The 22,380-nt window shown below is 40.4% G+C and overlaps 1 protein-coding gene and 1 pseudogene across 2 annotated transcripts in view; both read right to left on the bottom strand.

Annotated features, from left to right (window-relative positions):
* LOC122676768 overlaps positions 1-8,212 on the bottom strand; it is a 40,384-nt pseudogene extending 32,172 nt beyond the window's left edge.
* The window catches only part of LOC122676924 (guanylate-binding protein 4-like), a 31,248-nt gene continuing 13,508 nt past the window's right edge, over positions 4,641-22,380 (bottom strand). Inside the window, exons 4-12 of one of the 2 annotated variants that reach the window (XR_006335666.1) lie at positions 19,977-20,086; positions 19,576-19,772; positions 17,753-17,998; positions 16,405-16,685; positions 14,144-14,356; positions 12,526-12,628; positions 12,016-12,209; positions 7,655-8,406; positions 4,641-4,651 (exon numbers count right to left, since the gene is read on the bottom strand). Coding sequence is in view for 1 of the 2 variants with exons in the window: in XM_043876516.1 (XP_043732451.1) it covers positions 8,218-8,406; positions 12,016-12,209; positions 12,526-12,628; positions 14,144-14,356; positions 16,405-16,685; positions 17,753-17,998; positions 19,576-19,772; positions 19,977-20,086 (1,533 nt within the window). In the remaining variant the exon portion in view is untranslated. Of the gene's footprint in view, positions 4,652-7,336; positions 8,407-12,015; positions 12,210-12,525; positions 12,629-14,143; positions 14,357-16,404; positions 16,686-17,752; positions 17,999-19,575; positions 19,773-19,976; positions 20,087-22,380 lie in introns of those variants that run through there. The other variant, XM_043876516.1, reaches the window with a different exon arrangement.

Genomic DNA, 22,380 nt, shown 5'->3' with positions numbered 1-22,380 from the left:
CAAATCAGCCATAATTATATGTATATCCCCTCCCTCTTGATCTTCACTATTATTTTGTTAAGAGTTTTTCTCTTTTCTTTTACTAGTGTGGATCCAGATTTGGAGGTTAGGGCTTGATTCATCCTTTCCATTATTTTCTGTATCCTTTAAAGCATTGTAAAAACCTGCAAGTTAAAAGCTTGATTGCTGCTGTTAGGGAACCCGGTTCTTTTGCCCGAGGAGCTGCAAGCCAAGATACTGAGACCCCAGGTTTGCAGCAGAGAGTTTATTTGTGAGGTATCAACTAAAAAAGATGCACAATTTGAGAGTTGTGAGTTAAGTCTTGTTTAGGGAAAAATGAGGACTGTAGCCCAGAAGACATCACCTCAGATAGCTCTGAGAGACTGCTCTGAAGAAGTAGTGGGGGAAGTTCAATATGTAAGGTTTTGGTGAAGGGGGAGTTCAATGCAATCAAGTGCTTAATTTACAAGTGTTTTTCTTCTAGTCACGAGGATCTGATGTCACCATGAATGGATTTTCTAGATATGAGGGGGGCTCTTCCCTGATAGCTCAGTTGGTAAAGAATCTGCCTGCAATGCAGGAGACCCTGATTCGATTCCTAGGTCAGGAAACCTGCTGGAGAAAGGATAGTCTACCCTCTCCAGTATGCTTGGGCTTCCCTGGTGGCTCAGCTGGTAAAGAATCCACCTGCAATGCATGAGACCTGGGTTCAATCCCTGGGTTGGGAAGATCCCCTGAAGAAGAGAAAGGCTATCCACTCCAGGATTGTGGCCTGGAGAATTTCATGGGCTGTATAGTCCATGGGGTCGCAAAGAGTCAGACACGACTGAGGGACTTTCACTTAAGATGAGAGGAAATGCAGGGATTGTTATCATAAAATCTGCTCCCCAAAAATATCCAACTATATGAAGACCTGTCCCATCAGGTTACCTGGAGCACAGAGTGCCCCATTCCACCCTGAACTTCCGCAGGGGTTGTTGAAGGTCAACAGCTGCAGCAGCACAGGGTTCAGTCTCCTCAGAGGCAGATGGCAAATGCCCTTATTGTTCAGTTCTTGGCAGTGCTCTTGGCAAGTGCCCACTTATAGTTGACAGAGGCAACCCAGTAAGGCTGCACGGGCTGTGATGACAGTAGGTCATGGGACAAGCAGGTCTCTTCTGAGCAGACTCTGATGAGCAATATTGGTTTCACCGGGTTTCAGCCAGGTTTGTTGTGTTACAAGAGGAAAGAGTTTTCAAACAAGCTCTTCTCTTATCTGCTGTTCTGTGAAAGGAGCTCAAGAATTTCCCTTAGTTACCAGTTTCTGTTACAGGTTTTTAACCCTATGAATCAGAGTTTTGTTATCTCACCTATATTTCAGATGGCAGTGAGGGGAAGGAAGGACATGCAGAGTATAGTCTCAAAATGCTATGCCCAAGCCTTCCCAAGAGCAAGGGCGGTTGCACAAATTCCCTATGCAGACTTCTCTAGCTGCAAAGGCAACTAGAAAAGTAAAAGAATCCTTAGATTACCATATCCTTATTTTGTAAAATAGAATGATATGATATTTGGAGCTGCAGAGTGTGTTATAACTGTAAAGGTCTATGTGACAATATCAGGGACAGATTTTTCTTGAATTCTGAGGCCACACATTAGTATCTTCAAGACTTGAACCCAAGCTGGGAAAATTACTGTGGCCTCATAAGCCTGAGTCACTGAGATTGATTTAGAGGGAGATTGGGGATGTGACCTAAAACCAGATAAAGTTAATCTTTTCTCAGTTACCTGTATCCAAGAAATTTTTCTCTCTTCTTCTCTCTCACTCAGTCTCTTTCGGCCTCTCTTGATCTCCTCTATTCTGTTTTCGTTAACTTTTTGTTGTTGTCAGTGAGGGTATAAAGATGTACGATTCAAAATGAAAATTGTAATGCCATTTAGATATGTTTGGCTCTGAAACATGGTATATATTATAAACATGATATATATTATTACTTACAAATAAATTTGGAGTCTTTCAGTTTCCATGGTTTGTAATTGCTTCAGGAAAAATACTTTAAAAGTTACATACCATAACTCTAATTCACAAAACTATAGTATTAGGAAAGGAAGAATGAGTAAAATGTGTTCCTAAATGGAAGGCAGTCAATGAGATTATTTAACTGAAGATTTTAATAGTTTCTATTTATTTAACTCCAGAAAAAGTGGTCTTGCCTCTTGTTTTAGAAGTTGTGCTTCTTTGTCACCTAGTAAGGAGATCAGTCCTGGGTGTTCATTGGAAGGACTGATGCTGAAGCTGAAACTCCAATACTTTGGCCACCTGATGCAAAGAACTGACTCACTTGAAAAGACCCTGATGCTGGGAATGATCGACGGCGGGAGGAGAAGGGGGCGACAGAGGATGAGACGGTTGGATGGCATCACCAACTCAATGGACATGTGTTTGAGTAAGCTCCAGGAGTTGGTGATGGACAGGGAAGACTGGCGTGCTGCAATCCATGGGGTTGCAAAGAGTCGGACAGACTGAGTGACTGAACTGAACTGAGTATTGCACACTGTGTCCGGTGAAACATCTGAGAGGAAGAACCTCATTTCCACATCCTCAGAGTTTAGTGCCAGGCCACAGGATGTGGATGGACGAGCATTATAAACAGCTCAAACCTGAAGCACTTGCAGTTCAGAAATAGGAGTGCAGTCCTTCACATGGAAAATGTGGGCACAAAGAAGTAATAGCTCTTTGGGGGATAAAGTTCCTAGGCTCGGGGAGCTTTAGAATTGGAGAGAGTAAGCACTGAGGCAAAATATTTACAAAAACGTGGCAAAACTAAAAGCATCTTGGATATTGCAGAGCACAGACATAAACAAGATCAAAGAATAGGGATTCAGGACTATAAAATTGTAAGGTGATAGACCCTGATTGCTTACTTGGCTATAATAAATATGTCACTCTGCTTACAAACTGGGGTGGAGGTGTATCACCTGAGGAAGTTCAGCCTCAGTGTATCTGCAACACAAGGTAAAGGAATAACTGATAGTGTTCAAGCTAAACTCTCTTTAGATCTCATTTTTAAAGGAAAAAGTTATTTCTGGCTTAAGTTTCCTTTTACCATTTTTGAAGTGTCAGAGAATTCACATGATCAAAGTCCACAGACTTTAATATAGTTGGGTCGGAGTTTCAGGGGAAGGTGTCTATTAGCTCTATACAGAAACAGAAAGCAGGATCTAATACAAACTGAAGGCCCCACGTGTCTGTATATTCATCCACCGTTAGTCTCATTCTGTGTTGTCCATTCTTCTAAATTTTTAGGATCCACATATTCTTCACCAGGAATGGTTACCTTCTCACTCATCTCCACTACTTTTTAAGAATATCGGAGCCAATAGTCGTATCATAATTGTATTACAATGTAATTGTATTTGTATTGTACAATGGAATTGTATTACATATTACAGATGTATTATCACAATTGTAAAATCTTAAACTACATATCTTAAACTAGTCTATCTAATTCTTGCATGAGAAGTGGTGTGGACATCTACCAATTAAACTGCTATTCGGTTTTGTCTTGGTGCTTACTTTGAAAGAGGGGAATAGAAACTGCAGCCATTACCAGACAAGGACAAACTCTATTTAGGCACAAGCATTTTCTTTTTCAAAGTGTTCCCAACTGTTCAATATATCCAGCTGAATTCCATTCCCTAATTTGTGCCCTTTAAATGTGCCTTTATGATGATAAACAAACAAAGGGACGCTAATGCAGACGAATTTGGAGGAGAATGTGTGAATCTCTTTTAAAGCTATAGCTTTGTTGTTACTCCTTGTTATGCTGGCTCTGATCACAGCAGGACTTCAGTGTCCTTTTGAAGATGAGCCTGTTTTTCAGCTCTTGGGGTTGTGTTTGGCCACTCACACAATACAGAATGAGCTTAAGATCATGTGACATGAATTCCACTGGTTCTACCACAATCACACAGTTCAGAACTAGCTTGCCCAGTAGAATTGTGGAACACTCTCAAGAGGCAATTGAGATGCCAATTTGACCATAACTCTTGAGAGGATGGGATGCCATTGTTCTGGATGTGGTCAGTAACTTAAGCCCAGAGTCATTATAGGATGCTGGGTACCCAATAGGCATAATACATGGGTTTGGAGGCCAGTGGCACAAAGTATCCCTCCCAGTGACCTCTTTGGGGAAATTTGTGCTCCTTGACCTTGAATATCTAGGCCTGTGTTTCTAGAGAGGGAGTGTTTCATTGAGGGGGCACACTAAAGGCATCTTAAACCTGAAGCTATAGATACTGCCTGTTTTCTCTGGGCATCTTTTGCCAATAAAGCAGCAGGCACAGGAGTAGTTTATCATGACAATTGACTTTGATCATCACAAAGAGGTATTATTGTTATCATGTAATGGGAGCAAGGAGGAATATTTTGGTTAAAATACTAGCCTACAAGTCCCAAGGGCATATATGTGTCTTTGCAGACCTTGTTTTCTTGGGAGCAGAATAAAATCACTGCTGTTGTTGTTGTTGTTATTCAGTTACTAAGTCATGTCCAGTGTTCTTGCCTGGAGAATTCCATGGACAGAGGAGTGTGGCAGGCCACAGTCCATAGGGTCTCAAAGAGTTGGATTTTCTATTTGCATTTCTAATGAGTTCTGACAATCCATCTGTAACACTAAAGAATTTCCTTAATAAATACATTCCATGAGGACTGTGTAATACCCAGTCAGCAGGCAAGAGACCCACATGAGCACGCCGTACACTAGTCTAAGGAGAAGGGGGAATGGATGTAGAAATGTCCAGAGAAGCTCCCTCTTCCTGTACTAAGTACTGTGTGAAAAAATGATTGTGATGCTGTCTTCCTCCAGAATTGTTCAACAAGTACTTGGGTAGATCTCTGATTCCATCAGTCGTTTAACAAATATTTATTAATTATGAAGTCTGGAAGAGGCCTTTCACCTGGAGCCTTGTCTTAAGATGTGTATAACTTTATTCCAACAGACGACCACTTGGGACTGAACATCAGAGCAGTGCAGGTTCCTTTCACTCTTTCCTAACAGTCCTTTCCCTCACTCCTGACCCCTTCCTTTCTCTAAGCCATGGTCACTTCATGGCACAAATGTGTATGCCTGTTTCTTGTTTGCATTACTTGTCATGTGTGTCGGGGAGATTTGATGGGGAAACAGAACTCCTCACTGAAATCTTGACCACTTTACCAGACCATCCAGACTTCTGGTATTCAGGATATTCCTCTGATGACACCAAAGGGTCTTTACGGACTGGACCCGCTAAAGGACTTATTCCAGAGACTTTGGTCAGAGAAGTGGCAATTGAGCATTAACCCTGAACCCTTAAGAAAGCAGAGTCATCCTATAGACTCCGCAGTTTGTCAGCATGTGGGTGTCATGTTCAGTGAGAAATGGATCCTCCTCACATCAAAGGCACAGTTTTATTTCAACAGACGTTCCTTGAACTGTTAACAGTTATGGTGACAATGTGAATTTTGCCAATTACTGGCTCCTCTTTTGCTATTTTAGACAATATCATTACTCTGTGAGCCCAATGTGGTGGCTTCATTGCTCGGCAAGTTTCCTGGGAGATAAACCGGAGGAACTCAGAGCACATGGGCTGCGCAGTCTCTCAGAGAAAAGTGGCAGGTTCAGATGGGTGTGTGTACTTTCTGCCTGAATGCTTTCAGTACCAGTTCCTAAAATTGTGCCCTTTATTTTGAGAACCCTAAGCAGCAATTAATGTAGTAAGGAAGTGGCGATTTGGGACCCTGATGGGTGGAAGCTTATGTATTTATTCATGTGTATTGTTTGAACACCTGAAGCTTCAGTGGTGATCTTTGTGGTGGGAGCTAAGTATACAGTGAAGGTGATCTAGTAGACAGGATCATGAGCTGGTAGAGGAGATAAAATGTAAACAGGTCATTTCAATGTCAAAATTATATAAAAATCCTGTGCTTTGAGTGAAACGTGGTGCAATGGGGGCACAGAGAAGGGTCACCACACCCAGTTCATTCTAAGGACAAGGTCTAGCATTCGACAGCTGAGAAGAATTCTTAAATATTGTGTTGAAATTGAAGAAAACCTCTTCTTTGAATACACTGTCTTCATAAAGTCTAGCAGGAATTTGGAGGTCGTAACATTCCAGCAGACTTTATACCTAAAAATAACTTAGGGGCTAGAAGTTCAAAGCCTTAATGACAACAGTGTGATACACATCTGGTGCTTTCCATTTCCTGCTCCAATAAGTGGATTCCTCCTGTGGAGCTGACTTTTTATTTCTCACACTATTCAACACTTGCATCTGAAAGGTCGGGGCATGCTCCGGGAAAGTGCCACAAGGCAAATTCCGGAGGCTGGCTAAACTTCCGGAGACCGACCCCCTGCAGCCTGGTCCAATCAGGTACCAACACAGAGCCCTCGGACACTGACCGCCACTGTAGCCCGCGCTTTCTTCCTTATATGAAAAGACCTGGCTTGGACGCCGGCCCTGGCTATAAAACCCCTCCCCACTCCCTCATACCTCGCAGACTCCCTTTGTCTCCTCACTCACCCGCCTCCGGGAGTTCTGCCCGAGAGCGACCACTTAATAAAGGCCTTTACCACCGGTCCTTAGAGGCGGCTTTTTTCCTCCTGTGGCATTTTTCTAACAGCATCTTGTCATAAGAACTCTTCCATTCCATGTATTATTATTTCTTATTTAATGTTAATAATTCTATTTATGTTTGAATAGGTGATAAATCATACAAAATATAAAACCCACAGGAGAATATGTCATGTACTTTTTGTCTCAAATATGCAGGTCCATTCCTGTTTTGCTCATGGATACCAGTTTCTTTTGTATTTCCAGAGATAGAAGATAATATATGTTGGGGTCCTTTAGTGGACTGGAATCTGGTGGCCCAGAGTCGATGATAAGAAAGTGAAAGAGAGAGCTGGAGGGAGGGAGAGAGAGAGAGAAAGAAAGAAAGACATGGGGACCCAACCTCTGATGGAGCAAAGGTATTTTATTAGCAGAAATGCAGGCTTATATATCTTCAGTAAGATGATTACTCAGCTATTACACAGGATGAAATTTTATCAATAGCCACAATATGGATAGTCTAACACATACAAGGTCGCTGACACTGAAAGGAGTCACTGAAGGGAGTTACTGAAAGGAATCCAACCAGATACCATTTCTCATGATCTCAGTCCTGAGAGCTGCGTGCAGCTCTACTCGTTCTTGGAATAGGAACTGATAAGGAACAGAGAATTTATGAGAAACAGCACGTAAGAATCCTCCTGTTAAACATTCCCTGACAAGTATATTCACATATTGATTATGTTTTAAATCAGTAATGCAACTTACACACTTTCTGCATCTTTATTTATTTATTTATTTTGCTTATGATACATCTTGGAGATTTTCTCACATTACCACAAATAGAGTTTCCCTTTTCACTTTAGTGATATAGAGTATTCCTGTGTAATTGTGTCTCAGGATTTACCTCACTAGTATGTGATCGGGGGACTTTAAAGATGTTTTCAGTCTTTTGGAATTACAACAATCCTTCAATAAATGTACCACCATACATTCCCTATTCAGCTTGGGTACATAAATGTTTAAGATAAATCCCTCAGTGAGAACTTGCTGGATCAACAGTATTTGCATTTAAATTTTGGTGTACATCTGCACTCTTCCTAGCAAATATCAGGCTGCCACTTTCCTGTAACCTTTGCCAGGCCAGGGTCCTCTCAAAACTATACTTCTTGGCCCCTGAGAGGTGACACAGTTATCCCCTAATTATACTTTGCATATCTTTTATAATCAGTAAAGTTAAACATTTTAATTATCTTCTTATATGTTTACCCATTTAAAAAATGTGGTCGTTACCCTTTCCTTGCTGATTTATGAGGGCTTGTTAGATCGAGCCTAAAGAAACTCTCTCCATGTCTATATCATAGGTGAGTGTCCCTTCTTTTATGCTTTGCTTAAAACTTGGCTATGAATCAATCATTATCTTTTAACTCATTTTCCATTCCTTTAAATCGACCAAGTCAATCAAAATTATTTAGATATTTGGATATCAGGCCCTGATTCTTTGGTAATAACCTCTTATTTTTACACTTTTCTTGATTGAAACTCTGTGACATATACTTCAAGGATTAGCCACCCTTACATCAAGTTTTTTTTCATGTACTTAACAGGGATTGTCAGCTCATTTAACAACTCACCTGAGATCCATCATATCTATATACGGTTAAAAACTCTAGGCCGTGAGAACGCTAACAACGTAAGGCTAATTCCTGACAGAATCCTTAAAATTTCAAGGAACTTATCATCTTTAATTCTTTCTATTTCCTTTTGTAGTTGAAGTATCTGAATATGTAATTCACTGGCTTTCCTTTCAAATCCTTCAGTAAGCATTTGTTCTTGCATCTGTAAAAAGAAGACAGTGCCCTGTTGAAAACATCCAACTATCTGAACTTCATATCTAACAACTACAGGAGCTCAGTACCTGTGTCTGTTTCTATATGGTCTTAGGTGCTTTTTGACGAGTTTGTCCAATATTTCTAAAGGTTTGGATGTGGGTGGGTAGACAGAGTATTCATAGTTTATAGCTTCCCAGGATTGACCTATACCAGTGACCCAAACCTTTTAGGCACCAAGAACCAATTTCGTGGAAGACAATTTTTCCACAGACCAGAGTAGGGGGGTTTCAGGATGAATCTACCATATTGTATTTATGTGCACACTATTCCTATTATTATTACATCATGATATATAATGAAAGAATTACACAACTTACTGTAAAGCAGAATGAGAGGGAGCCCCGAGTTTGTTTTCCTGCAACTAGATGGCTGCATCTGAGGTGATGGGAGACAGTGATGTCTGAAATGTGTTGCTTATGTCCAGTCTACTAGGCAATCTCATTTCAGTTGCTGTTACTGCAAAAAACCCTGCTTCATGAAGACAGGATGTTGAAATGGAAGCAGGCTTTTCAGTGCTTTTGTGGCAACCTCAGGATATTTCACTTTGACTTGAATCCGGAAAGTATTTGACATTTGAAGCTGTCTCAAACATACTTTTTTTTTTTTCCCTTTATTTATTTATTTATTTTTTCAGTGGGTTTTGTCATACATTGAGGCCACTGTCAATTGGGATTTCATGCAAATTCATCCTCTTCTAGCATGGATAAGCTTGATTCATTTGGTTTATTCACAAATGGGTCTCAGATACTTTCCTTTCCAGTTTAGGAGTCTTTTGTGTTTGGGAAGTGATGTTCATACTGTTTTGAAAGCTGAAATAGGTGTTCACACACCAGTTGGGAGAAAGAAGGCCCTGGCTCAGTCTCTTTCAAAATCTCTGCTAATGTTTGAAACATGTCAAAAATCCCAGTTTACTCATCATCCGCATACTTACAGTTTGGCTTTGAATGCAGACATTTTATCTGCTGACTTGAACACAGTTGTCATTCTCTCATGAAGTTGACAGATTGAGTTTCAATATATCACACAAGTAAGCAAGTTTGGGTCAGAACCCATTGTGTGTCACTGAAATGTGCTGTCAGTGGTGACTGTTTTTATAAAAGGAATCTCTGGAGCGGCTCTCTTAACTCAAAAACTCTGGCCAGTGACCTACTTTTAGAAAGCTATCCCACTTTTGTGTATAAGAGGAGATGTGTGTGCTCTTCATCTGTTTCCTCACAGAGCTGGGCAAACAGACATGAGTTAAGGGCAGATACTTTAATGTGGTTGACTATTTTAATCACATCGTGCAAAATGTTGTTACATTCAGGTGACATTTTTCATCTAGCCAGCATTTCTCTAAGGATAACACAGTGCATAGACTCACATTCAGAAGCGAGCTCTTTGACCTGAATAGTGAAACGAGAAAGCCGTTCAGTCATGGCAGCCTCTCCATCTGTGCACATACCAACACAAATGCCCAATTCAGGTGTCCTTTTATGTAATCATTCAAAGGACTTCAATAGTTCTGTGGTTGTGGTGTTGGTTGGCAACAAAACTGCACATAACATATCCTCATGCACATCCTCTGAAAAATAGATGTCTCAAAAACAAGATTGTTGCTTTGTTGTCAACATTCATAGATTTGTCAGCTTGGATTGCATACCACCATGACTCATTAACCTCTGACAATTGTGCCTCAGTGTCCTCTGCTATTACATCAACTCATCTAGTTATAGTGCTAGCCGAAAGAGGAGCACATGCCACCTTCTGAACTGCAGCCTCTCCTAAAAGTTCCTGACAAATGTCCTTGGCAGTTGGCAGGATCAACTCTTCACCACCTCTTCTTAGCTCTAGCATGTGGTTAGCCACTAAGAACGATGCTTTCAGTGCAGACACGTTTGATGAAGTGGTGGCCTTCAATGATTGCTTCCGTTCTTCTTGTTCACATTTTTTCCTTTTGATAAACTCCTAAAGCTTGTCCTTTAATGCAGAAGGCTTGGTTTCTATGTGGCAAATTAGTTTTGAAGGTTTCATGGCTTCACTGTGTAGCTGGTCACTACAAACTATGCAAAGTGGGTTGGAGAATATGAACCACCTATTGCAATGAACCTGTAATTTAAGTAGGACTTTTGGTATTTTCTTTTAAGTGAAACTTTCATTTTGTTGGCAGTCCTAGAGTCTTCTGCTGTCTCATCATTGGGTCTTTCCCCCTTTTCAAAGAAGCTCTCTAGTGACATTTTTTTTTTAACTTATTTTGGCTAGGCTTAGCTTGTGAGCTCACCAAAACTGTGATTGAGACTAGTGAGCAGTGTGGAAAAGAGGCGGGGACAGAAGTGGTAAATAAAATAATCAATGGGCCATCTATGGACTAAAATAAGTGTTGGATTCTTACTTGAAACCTGCCACCAGATGTATAATTGAAGTACATCAACTCACTTGCCAGTGTAGAACCTGCCACCAGATGCAGCTTAATTGTCACTTGTCACTCACTAATAGGGTTTTGATATGAGTCTGCCGATTGATTTATGATGGCTCTGTGCAGTCAAACCTCTCTGCTAATGATAATCTGAATTTGCAGTCACTCCCAAGCATCACAGCCTTAGCTCCAACTCAGATCATCAGGCATTAGATTCTCATAAGGAGCATGCAACCTAGATCCCTTGCATGCACAGTTCACAGTAGGGTTCAGGCTCCTCTGAGAATCTGATGCTGCCACTGATCTGACAGGAGGCAGAGTTCAGGCAGTAATGCGAGTGGTGGGGAGTGGCTGTGAGTACAGATGAGGCCTTACTCACTCGCTTGCTCACCACTCACCTCCTGCTGTGTGGCCCAGTTGCTAACAGGCCACAGACTGCTACCAGTCTGTGCCTGCGGGCTGGGAACCCAAGCTCTACACCATCTCTCTGGGCAGGGAGGATCTGTGCCTCAGGCAGGCCTTAAAACTATGCCAGTAATGTGTTCCAGCCCTAAGAATGCACTCTGGGGGGGAATGTAGTTGAATTCTGAATATTTCTCAGTTCCCCTGAGATAGAATGACCACACTCATGTCACAAATAACGAGATCTGCTGACCCTCTTTAGGATACTGACTATCAAACTACAGGTTTGAACAAAGAATACATTTACTCTAGGTGTGTAAAATGAATCAGGCAGATCTGGAAACAAATGTAGCAAGTTTTAGAGCTTTCAGTATCCCATATATCATACCAGGCACAATCTGATACCTTCAAGAGCAGACGGAACTATTCCAGGTCTCTGATGGCTGTACCAAAAATTCTAACGCCTCTAAGACCGAAGTCGTATTCATGGTGGGGCAAATATGACATTATAATCACCACAAACAGCAGCTCAGGAGCCCGGGCCATGTTATTTTCCCTTCCAAACCCTAACACTACAGAAAGTGCTGAGTCTTACAGAGGTGAGTCTTCAGCATGATCCACATCTCTTTGATATTTACATGAAACATATGTCTTTGGGTTTCTCTCTGGGATCTGACTTAAGGTTGAAGTTCTGTCCCTTTATTATTGAGAAACTAGCATTTTGTCCATCAGACTCTGCCCAAGCCCAACTAGACTTACCTTCAGCTTGTGCTCCAGCACTGCTTCCTGCTCTCTGATAAGGTTTTCTCTTTCCATATTGAACTTCTCTTTCAGTTGGGCTACATGTTCCTTGTGGCTTCTCTCTTGGGCCTCCATTTTTTGCTTCTCATCATTCAGTTTCTGTGTTAGCAGATCCTGTTTCATCTCTGCTGCTTGTCTCTTGGTACGTTCCTCTGTTTCACAAGAGTTTTAAAGAAATAGCAGTTATGCTGAGCTGTACCGTCCTGAGCTCAAAGACTAAAATGACATTAAATTGGTGGGAAGGAGTCTGACTGTTCCTGCTACCACATCAGATAACCTGCTCCAGCATATGATGTAGAAGCCCTGACTGGATGTACATAAAACCCAAACTCCCCTGGTTATTTCCACATGTAGCAGAGAGGTTCCACAGAAGAGGGAGCTCTGGTTCTGGAAGTGTTTGCTCCAACACCTGCCAAAGGGCAGCACAGGAACCACCTTCCCCTCTGAGAGTTCAGTCCTCCCCTGTACCTGTCATGGCCTTGTCTGCATCAGTGAGGGCCTGGTCTGCCTGCAGGATGGCTGCCTCTTCTCCTGCCTGTGACTGCAGGAAGCTCTGGAGGACCTGGTTTGCCTGAGGAAACAACAAGAAGCAAAGACTCATCAGGCAGCAAAGACGTAGTGTCTTGCTATGGAAATTATTGTTCAGTAAACCTACAGACTGGACCCTATAAGTTCTTCACCCTTCTTGGGACCCCACAGTGGTTAAATACCTTGTAATAATGTGCAGTTGTACAAACACTAATCCTCTACCGCTTGCAACTGTAGTCTCTGCACACTGTTTTTCTTCTAATGCTCATCTCCTCTTTCTTTATTAGGATATCATTTACTGACACTCCAACTTGTGGCTTTTACCTCCTCTTCCAGGAAGCATTCTTAAGCTTTATTCTGAGTTCTGAATGGTTTCCAAGAACCTAACAGCTGTCCTGTAAGCACTACTATTTGATAGTTGTGTGATCTTAGGCAACTTAGTACATTCTCCTCATGTCACATTTCTCAATTTTATAATAAAGATGATAACATCTAATTTATATTATTTTGAGGACTAAATTGATAATCCAACCAAATCACCTAAGGTACAGTTGATGTAGCAAGTGCTCAACATACATCAGTCATCATCATCACCACCACCATCACTGTCACTTATCCCTATCAATGTATTGTCCCACCATGTCCCACCATTGTCCCACCATATCCATTGACTATTTACATGTTTCTCAGGCAAGACCATCAGCTTCTTGAAAATAGCAACTTTTCTTTAATTTTCCTATTCTTTGCAGAAAGCCCATTTGAGGAAAATTTCTTTTTAAAATTTTGTTATTTTATGTTTATACAATTTTTTAATTTTTTAAAGGTTACATTGCATTTAAAGTTACTACAAAATATTGGTTATATTCCCTATACTTTGCAATACATCTTTACAGCCTGTCTTACACCCAGTCATTTGTACCTCACACCCTTCATTGCCCCCACTCCACATTGGTAACCACTAATTTGTCCTCTATGTCTTTGAATCTTCTTCTTTTGTTATGCTTACTAGTTTGTTGTAGTTTTGGACTTCAAATATAAGTGATATCATCAGTGTTTGTCTTTCTCTGTTTAACTTATTTCTCTTAGTATAAGTCAATCCATGTTGCCACAAATGGCAAAATTTCACCCTTTTATTTTTTTAATAACTGAGTAAGTAGCGTTCATGTATATGCACACTCCACATCTTCTTTATCCATTCATCTGTTGATGGATATTTAGGTTACTTCCGTATCTTGGCCATTGTAAATAATGCTGCTATGAACTTTGGGATGCGGGTATCTTTTTCAATTAGTGTTTTGCAAAACCTAGTACACTGTTTGAATAAAAGGAATATTCTCTTTCATCTAGATCCTTGATAATAAGTCCTGTCTTTGGATAGAAATATTTCTGGTTTGTTGGAGTAGCTAACAAACCATAGATATAAAAGCTGAAAATGTAAAGACATTGCCATGCTCTCCTTTCTCTACAAAAGTTGTGCTATGGTCTTAGAATATCAAAAAACCAGCAACAACCCTTGGTCTCCAACCTGTTGTGCTTTCCCAATCCCCTTCCTCCTCACCTTAACTCCTTTCCTGGGAATGAATTTGTAGTTCTCTTCAAGCTTGTTCCTTGCTTCTAAGTAGCGATGGTGTCCTCCAGGGACAAAGAAAGTTCCCTCTGAAATACTCATCTTTAAGGGCTCTGAAAGTTTTTTAAGCTCAGCCTGACAATATCTGTCAGATGCTTCTTCATTTTGCAATAAGAAATGGTCTTTCTTTTTCTCGATCATGATCTGTTGAAAAACAAGGAGAAATTCAATAGAAAGGAGTTGTTAGAAGAAAACATCCAACTGTGATCCTCTTGAAGGAAGCAATCAGACAACATCGGCACAGAGACACAGAATAATAGATAGAGAGTCAGGAGACTGGTTTTAGTCCCGGGTGTGACCAACTCTGTGTGACTTACAGGAAGTCCCTTAACGTTCTTGTCTCAGTCTCAACATCTGTGAAATGATGGGTTGGCAGATGTGAATTTCATTGTTCCTCTAACAGTAGTAGGATTAATAGTGATAAATCCATCAACAATGAAAAATAGCAAGTTCAATTATGATTTGAAGTAGGCTTTCTTATGCATACTAGGTGCTTTAAATAAAATATATACATAGCAAATCAGCTGCCTAACATAATGAATGAAGTATACACTGAACAGTGTTTTGAACTTTTTCTGAATTCTTGTTTCATTGAGTGTTTGATTGTGTGAAAATATAGGAACAGAAATTTCGTGCTTGTCCTTATAAATAACAATTGGGCTGGTTTTCCTCTAAGAGACTTTTGTAACTTGTAGGATGTACAAAGGTAGACTGAAAGACAAGGTTTCAGTGACGGCACCAATGGTAAGCAGGATTATGAACTCTAAGAATTCTCTCCCTTGGCGTTCACACTGCATAGTCCCTGGACCTGTGAACATGATGAACATTGATCCTGTGTTTAGATTATGTCATACGGCACAGGCTCCTTTAAGAAAATGAGATTACCCAAGCGGGCATTACATAATCACACAAGCCCTTCCCCTGCAGTCTTCTCTAGTTGGTGGCAGAAGAGGGAATTGGAGTGATTAGAAACAAAAGAAGAATACAATGCACCATTGCTGGCTTGAAGATGAAAGGGGGTTCCCCAGAGCCCATATGAGTTCTGATGAAAGATATATTCACATATTTACATATGGGGAGGACACTCTGGCTTGCACATGATTTAAATTAAACTTTATGCTAACTACAATAATCTGTTTTGTGGCCTATCAAACATGTACATCTGCTCTAATAATTTAAAAAGAATGCATTTAAAAATCAAAATGCAGTAACTGTCGGGCAGGAATTAAAAATTGAGCTTGGTGGCCATTGTGGATGTGGTTTCAGACATGTTTCTGCGTCCTTGAGAACTTGAATCTTCTGAACTTTATCAAATTCAAGGATGCCACCATCCATTCTCAAGAGTGTCTGCTAGTAACTGGGAGCTGCAAACTTAGGAACTCAAAGTGTACCATTGTAAATATGCAATAGATTCAGACCCAAACAATCCTTCTTTAACAAGCACTCTCATTTCTTTCCAGCTACAATCTTAATTCTTGACAAATAATACAGGTAATTTTATGGGTTTTGCCTATAGTAAGGGTTCTCCACCCCCCGCCCCCCTCACCCGGCATTTTGTCATGTAACAGAACAGAATTCAAGTTCTTCTTTAATCTGTATCTAGCCCTCATTTGGCTCAAATAAAACTCTTTTCTTATCCTGAGAAAAATTGCTTACTGATTATTCTTGGTGGTATTGCTAAACCCATTTGAACCTTTTTTTGTTTTCAGGTTGCCGTACTCCGAGCACATCACCCATACACACACTGCACTGGAGTGCGACCTGAAAATGTGTGAGCTAATAACTGTGTGTTGTTTTAAGTATCAAAGCACAGGGTAATTTGTTTGCAGTAGAAAATAAAGAGGCCAGTTTTTAGGAAAAAAGAAGGAAAGTAGCCTGTAGAGTACTGTCATTCACAACAATCCAAACTCCTTTTACAATGAGAAGCATATGAATCATAGGTGAACAGAAGGAGCCTAAGAACATTTCTCATCCTCTGCAGAGGGTGAGATGGTTGGATGGCATCCCCCACTCAGTGGACATGAAATTCAGCAAACTCCAGGACATGGTGGAGGACAGAAGAGCCTGGTGTATTGCAGTCCCTGGGGTTGGAAAGAGTCAGACACGACTGAGCTACTACTGAAGAACAGCAACAACAAAGCACATCTCTAGAACCACAGGAATCAGGAAGGATATGTTCTAGGCCACATTACCACAAGCTTCTTCTGGAAATCCTGATTTTCATCCTTGAAGGAGTGCTCCATGAAGACTGCAATGGCTTCCTTCTCACAGGCTGCGTGCACCTCCAGCAGTTCCTGGAGCGTCTCTGTGGGGAGACTCAGTTGCTGGGCCATCTGGTCACTGTAGTGGTCAGCTGCCTTCTGCACAGCTGCTGAGTTCTCACGCTGGGCCAGAGTTATTACTGCATTCTCCAAACAAGGAACTGATCCACTGTTGATGGCATTTACATAGGCCTCCACCAGAGGCCCCAGCCCTGAATAACATATTATATTGTGTTGTCCAAAAAGTTCATTTAGATTTTCCCATAAGATGCTACAGAAAAACCCGAATAAACTTTTTGGCCAATTCAATATTTTGAAAATAGAATGTTTTCATTCATTTTATGAACCTTAGATCCTAAGAATCACTAAAATTTTATTGAGCTTCAAATTTTCTTTTCTTCTCTTTTGTCTCCTCATCTTCATATCCTTCTTTTTCTTCTATAATTTTCTTTTAATAACACCAATGTCTCCTATTCATTCTCTTTTATGGTTCTCAGTTCATCACAATACAATATTAACTGAATGACCTCAACAATATGTTCAAAATTCTCCTGGGACACTTTCCCCATTGTAGCAAAATATGGAGATTTTATATATGTAAATAAATTGTGTATTTTGTGGGTACTATTTCCAAATGAAAATGCAGTGCCCCATGTAAAAATGTCATCAAGAATTTCCAGACAGTGACAACATTAAAACAGACAGGGCATGTCTCAGCATAGGGCACCGTGAGACTGCTCAAGTAGCCTGTGCATGAAGCCAGCTCTGCTTATAAGACTGTATTTACATTTGTTTCTCAGACTTTCAATTAGTTTACATGGATTCACGGTGTACCACTTATTTTCTGATTCATGTGAATTCACAAAATAACTTGCAAATCCTCGCTAGAAACGCTTATCCACCAGATGGCTCATCATACTGAATATTTTTATCCTTAACATACCTTCAATGTAATATTGGGTTGACCAAAAAGTTTTTTTGGGTTTTTCCATAACATCTTACTGAAAAACCTGAAAGAACATGTTGGCCAGCCCTACAGTTTCATGAGATATGATAGTCTTCAAAAAACCCTCATGTAGGGAAATTTTAATGAAGTAACATGCACTTCTATGTGGGGCGTAAATATGTTTTTCCAAATCATATAGAGAAGACACAATTACTGAAAAAAAGAAAACACAATTATTGGCAATCCCAGAGGATATTCACAATTTCAACTCCACCACACATTCCTCACCCACACTGAATCACAGAGAGACATGCTGTAGCAAATGAGGCTCACTTTTCCCAGTGACAGTGATTCCTTCTTTTAAGGTCTTGGTCTTTGCATGGGTGTAGATATATGAGCAGAAATCTTTCGATTGCTTCTGGAAATTCTCATCCAGTTGATTATCTGGCATTTCCTCAAGATGGAGTAATTGTTTTTTGTTGCTTGCAGGACGGTCAAAGATGAAACACTTCCGTTTGGGAAAAAACTTCCTGATACACTCTCTGGGCAAGTTGAAACTTTGAATTTGGGGATCTTCATCTGCAAAAGTGGAAAAAGAGCAATCACAGAAGCGACAAACTTCAGGTAAGGGGGCTGAGGACTTTCATTTCCAGGGATTTTTGGATCACTCTGATTCCTGTGCCTGTAACTCTTTTTTAGTCTTATGGTGATCTACCATGGAAACTCTGTTTTTGTATTAAGCCAAGGGTGAAGAAAGTACTCCTGGGGAAGAAGAAGAAGCATCCATCCCAACTGAAGAAACCTGGGGTTGTTTTCCTCAGCCATTGTATAGTATGCCATGGATTAATCATTTATTAAATGAAGACCTCATACAGCTTATGGCAGAAACCCTACAGACCAGGTCTATAGAGCTGCCAATGAACTTCCCTTGTGGCTCAGATGGTAAAGCGTCTGCTTACAATGCAGGAGACCTGGGTTCAATCCCTGGGTCAGGAAGATCTCCTGGAGAAGGAAATGGCAACCCACTCCAGTATTCTTGCCTGGAAAATCCCATGGATGGAGAAGCCTGGTAGGCTACAGTCCATGGGGTCACAAAGAGTCAGACATGACTGAACGACTTCACTTTATTTCACTTTCTTGAAAGATAAACTAATGCAAATCATTGTCAGAAATACTTTTCTGATATTACAGTCTCCATTTCAGGTATGAAATGTGAGCTCAAAAGTAAAGAAATTATAGAAATAAGGATATTCACAGTATTTCTGGGAAAGAAACCATGTGGGAGACAAATGATACACAAGACAGTAAAGTTTTACAAAATCAGAGTTAAAAAATGCACATTCTATAAATATGTTTTGAGATTACTTTAGCATACACAATCTCATGGTAAGATTGGCCTAAATGAAACTAGGACACCTCATCAGTCTTTTGCATCATTTTCTGTTGGAAGTGACAGTATCATCCAGAGAGATTCTGACCATATATCTGCAGTTCAATAAATATTTATTGAAAGGGTAAATAAATGATGAAACAAGCAAACTCAGTATTTCTTCTAAGTACCACTCATTATTCTCTCTGCTAATTATAATCTGTTATAACTAATTTGTTATATAATATGACATACTATGTAAGGCTCTAGAAAAAAGAGTGTGAGATTAGACGAAAGCATTTGAAGACATTTCACAGTCTCAGTGAAAGGACATAGCAATGCTTTTCTTTGGAATTAATTAAGGTGTAAGTAGTCTGTCTGTGAAGAATGTATCTATATAAGACACTAAAATACACTGTGTGAAATGTATTTAAAAATTAATTATTTTGCTTACCTTACGATTCTGTATTTACTAATTTCAATTTGATGGGTTATATTTCTCGAATAGAAGAGGAGAAACACTTAATATGAAACACAATATATGAGCCTTTCGTTTTCATGGTATTAATTTTTCTAAAGTCACTTGGTAGAATATTGGATTCTAAATTTCCTCTGTGAGCTAAAGCTCTGGTCACTGGGGTTTTCCCAGTAACAATAATGACTGAAACCACCTTGCAGTCATTCACCAAGTACCATTAGCATGGCCTCAAATCCAACTTCAAATCAAAGGGCTCTGTTGACCCCACCTCCTACTGAGCTTCTTACCACCCTGGCCTTGCTCTGATACCTGGAATCAACTTCAAGGCATTCTCCAGGTACTCATCTTCAGTGATGGAGTTTCCGTCTAACTCCAGCTCCAGCGTGAAATCCCGTACAGTCCAAATAAAGTCTGGAAAGAAACTCACAAATTTGGCTGAATCCTCTACTTCGTCAGAGCTGGGAGATGATTTGGTTCTGATCAGCTCTGTTAATTCAGTCACATAGCTGGGATCTTAGCTAAGGAAAAAGAAGTACTCTCCAACACAGTTTCCAGATCTCACCTCAAAACAAATTTTATCATCATTCCCTTTTGCCCCATTTTCCATCTTCATCAACTATAAGATTGAAGTCATGGGCAAGAAAAAACAGTGTCAATTGCTATTCCCATAACCTCAATGAAACATGGTGGTTCCATTCCTGAAAGGATACTGCAGCTGCTGCAAGGCCTGATTGTTGATGCTGTTCATGCCGTTGTAGATAAAGGTGCTGCTCAGGAGCACAGCCAGGGCAAATATCCACAGGTCATTCTTGGAGTCCTCCTAGAATGTATGTGAGAGAGTGAGGACACTATTCCGCATGCTCTCATTCAGGCGTTCATTCACTATAACAGCTCTACTGTAACTCAGTTGTAAGGTAAATAAATTTTCAAGACAATAATAAATTCAAACTTTCTGGTATTGACATTTTCCCCTTCAAGTGCTTCAGTGTGATTAGATATTAACAAAAGTGAATGACATCTTATATGTGATTAAAATGTTTAATACAGTGCCTGGAACATAAAAGTTGTACAATAGTAAGTGGGCAGTGATTGCTTTGCAAGTTTTTCTAGATCACAATGTATATTAGAGACAGAAATACTATTTCATGAAATTCATCAACTGCTAACTATGCATCTAGATAGCACAAGATACTTATTTGCTTACTAGGATATAAAGTTCCACATGATAATTCCCACCCTAGAGAGATGGCTTTCTTGAGGGGCAGATATACATGGGAACATACAAATCAATCCACAATGATAAACAGCCTGGCATGGAATCAAATGTTGTACTGTAAAAGACAAAGTGGCAACTCCCAAAAGACAGAAAAAAATACTCTGCATTGAGAGCCAGAATTAACTATGTCTGATAGTGACATGATGGCATTAGGTTGAAAGGAACTGGGCTTTAAAAAATTGACAGAATGTGGATTGGAGTTATAGGGACTCTGCAGGTAGAAGGGCTCACAGAAGCTGATCGCAATTGCCAGAAAGTGTGGTCATATAGAGAAATTACAAGATTACTTTATTTGACTGAAGTAGTTTTACCCATGTAGTAGTAGATGTTGTGGCTAAAAATGAGATTCGGAAGGTCAAGAGTGACTTTGGAATTGAGTATATATATACATATATATATATAGAGAGATTATATATATATTGATTTTATATATATATATATACACACTACAGAAATGGGCTCCCTGCTTGCCAATGCAAGGGACATGTGTTCGATCCCTAAGTCAGGAACGTCCCCTGGAGAAGGAAATGGCAACCCACTCAAGTATTCTTACCTAGAAAATCCCATGAACAGAGGAGCCTGGCAGGCTACAGTCCACGGGGTTGCAGAGTTGGACACGACTTGGTGACTGAGTACACAGGCGTACTACAGAGATACATGACACACAGTGGGGCAGCAAGGAGTCCTGCTGCGCAGACACAATATATTCCAAGTGATGAAAGGTGAGAACCAACAAGCAAGAATACTTTACCCAGCAAGACTCTCATTAAGATATGATGGAGAAATCAAATGCTTTCCAGACAAGCCAAAAATTAAGAGAATTCAGCAGCACCAATCCAGCTTTGCTTGTTGTTCCGCAACAGCAACACTTGCTCAGTAGTGTCCAGCTCTGCAAACCCCATGGACTGCAGAATGCCAGACTTCCCTATCCTTCACTGTCTCCCAGAGTTTTCTCAAACTCGTGTTTCCATTGAATCGGTGATGCCATCCAACCATCTCATCTTCTGTCACCCCCTTCTCATCCTTCCTTCACTCCTTCCCTGCATCAGGGTCTTTTCCAATGAGTCAGCTCTTTGCATCAGGTGGCCAAAGTCTTCAAGCTTCAGCTTGAGCATTATTCCTTCCAAAGAATATTCAGGGTTGATTTCCTTTAGGATTGACTGGTTGGATCTCCTTGCAGTACAAGGGACTCTCAAGAGTCTTCTCCAGCACCACAAGTCAATAGGATCAGTTCTTCGGTGCTCAGCCTTCTTTATGCTCCAACTCTCACATCCAGACATGATTACTGGAAAAACTACAGCTTTTACTAGATGGACCTTTGTCGGCAGAGTGATGTCCGTGTTCTTTAATACACTGTCTAGGTTTGTCACAGATTTCCTTCCAGGAACAAACATCTTTTAACTTCATGGCTGAGGTCACCATCTGCAGTGATTTTGGAGCCCAAGAAAATAAAGTCTGTCACTGTTTCTATTGTTTCCCCATCTATTTGCCCTGAAGAAATGGGACTAGATGCCATGATCTTCATTTTTTGAATGTTGAGTTTTAAGCCAGCTTTTTCACTCTCCTCTTTCACTTTCATCAAGAGGCTGTTTAGTTCCTCTTTGCTTTCTGTCATGGCATAAGGGTGGCATCATCAGCATATCTGAGGTTATTGATATTTCTCCCGGCAATCTTGATTCCAGCTTGTGCTTCATCCAGCCTGGCATTTTCATGAGGTACTCTGCATATAAGATAAATAAGCAGGGTGACAATATGCAGCCTTGACATACTTCTTCCTAGTTGAACCCGTCCGTTGTTCCATGTCTAGTACTAATTGTTGCTTCTCGTCCTGCATTCAG

Source organism: Cervus elaphus, chromosome 20 (genome assembly GCF_910594005.1).
Source record: "Cervus elaphus chromosome 20, mCerEla1.1, whole genome shotgun sequence".
In the NCBI taxonomy this organism is placed as follows: domain Eukaryota; kingdom Metazoa; phylum Chordata; class Mammalia; order Artiodactyla; family Cervidae; genus Cervus; species Cervus elaphus.
The sequence above is the reverse complement of the archived record's forward strand: the minus strand, read 5'-3'. Positions and strand labels throughout refer to the sequence as shown.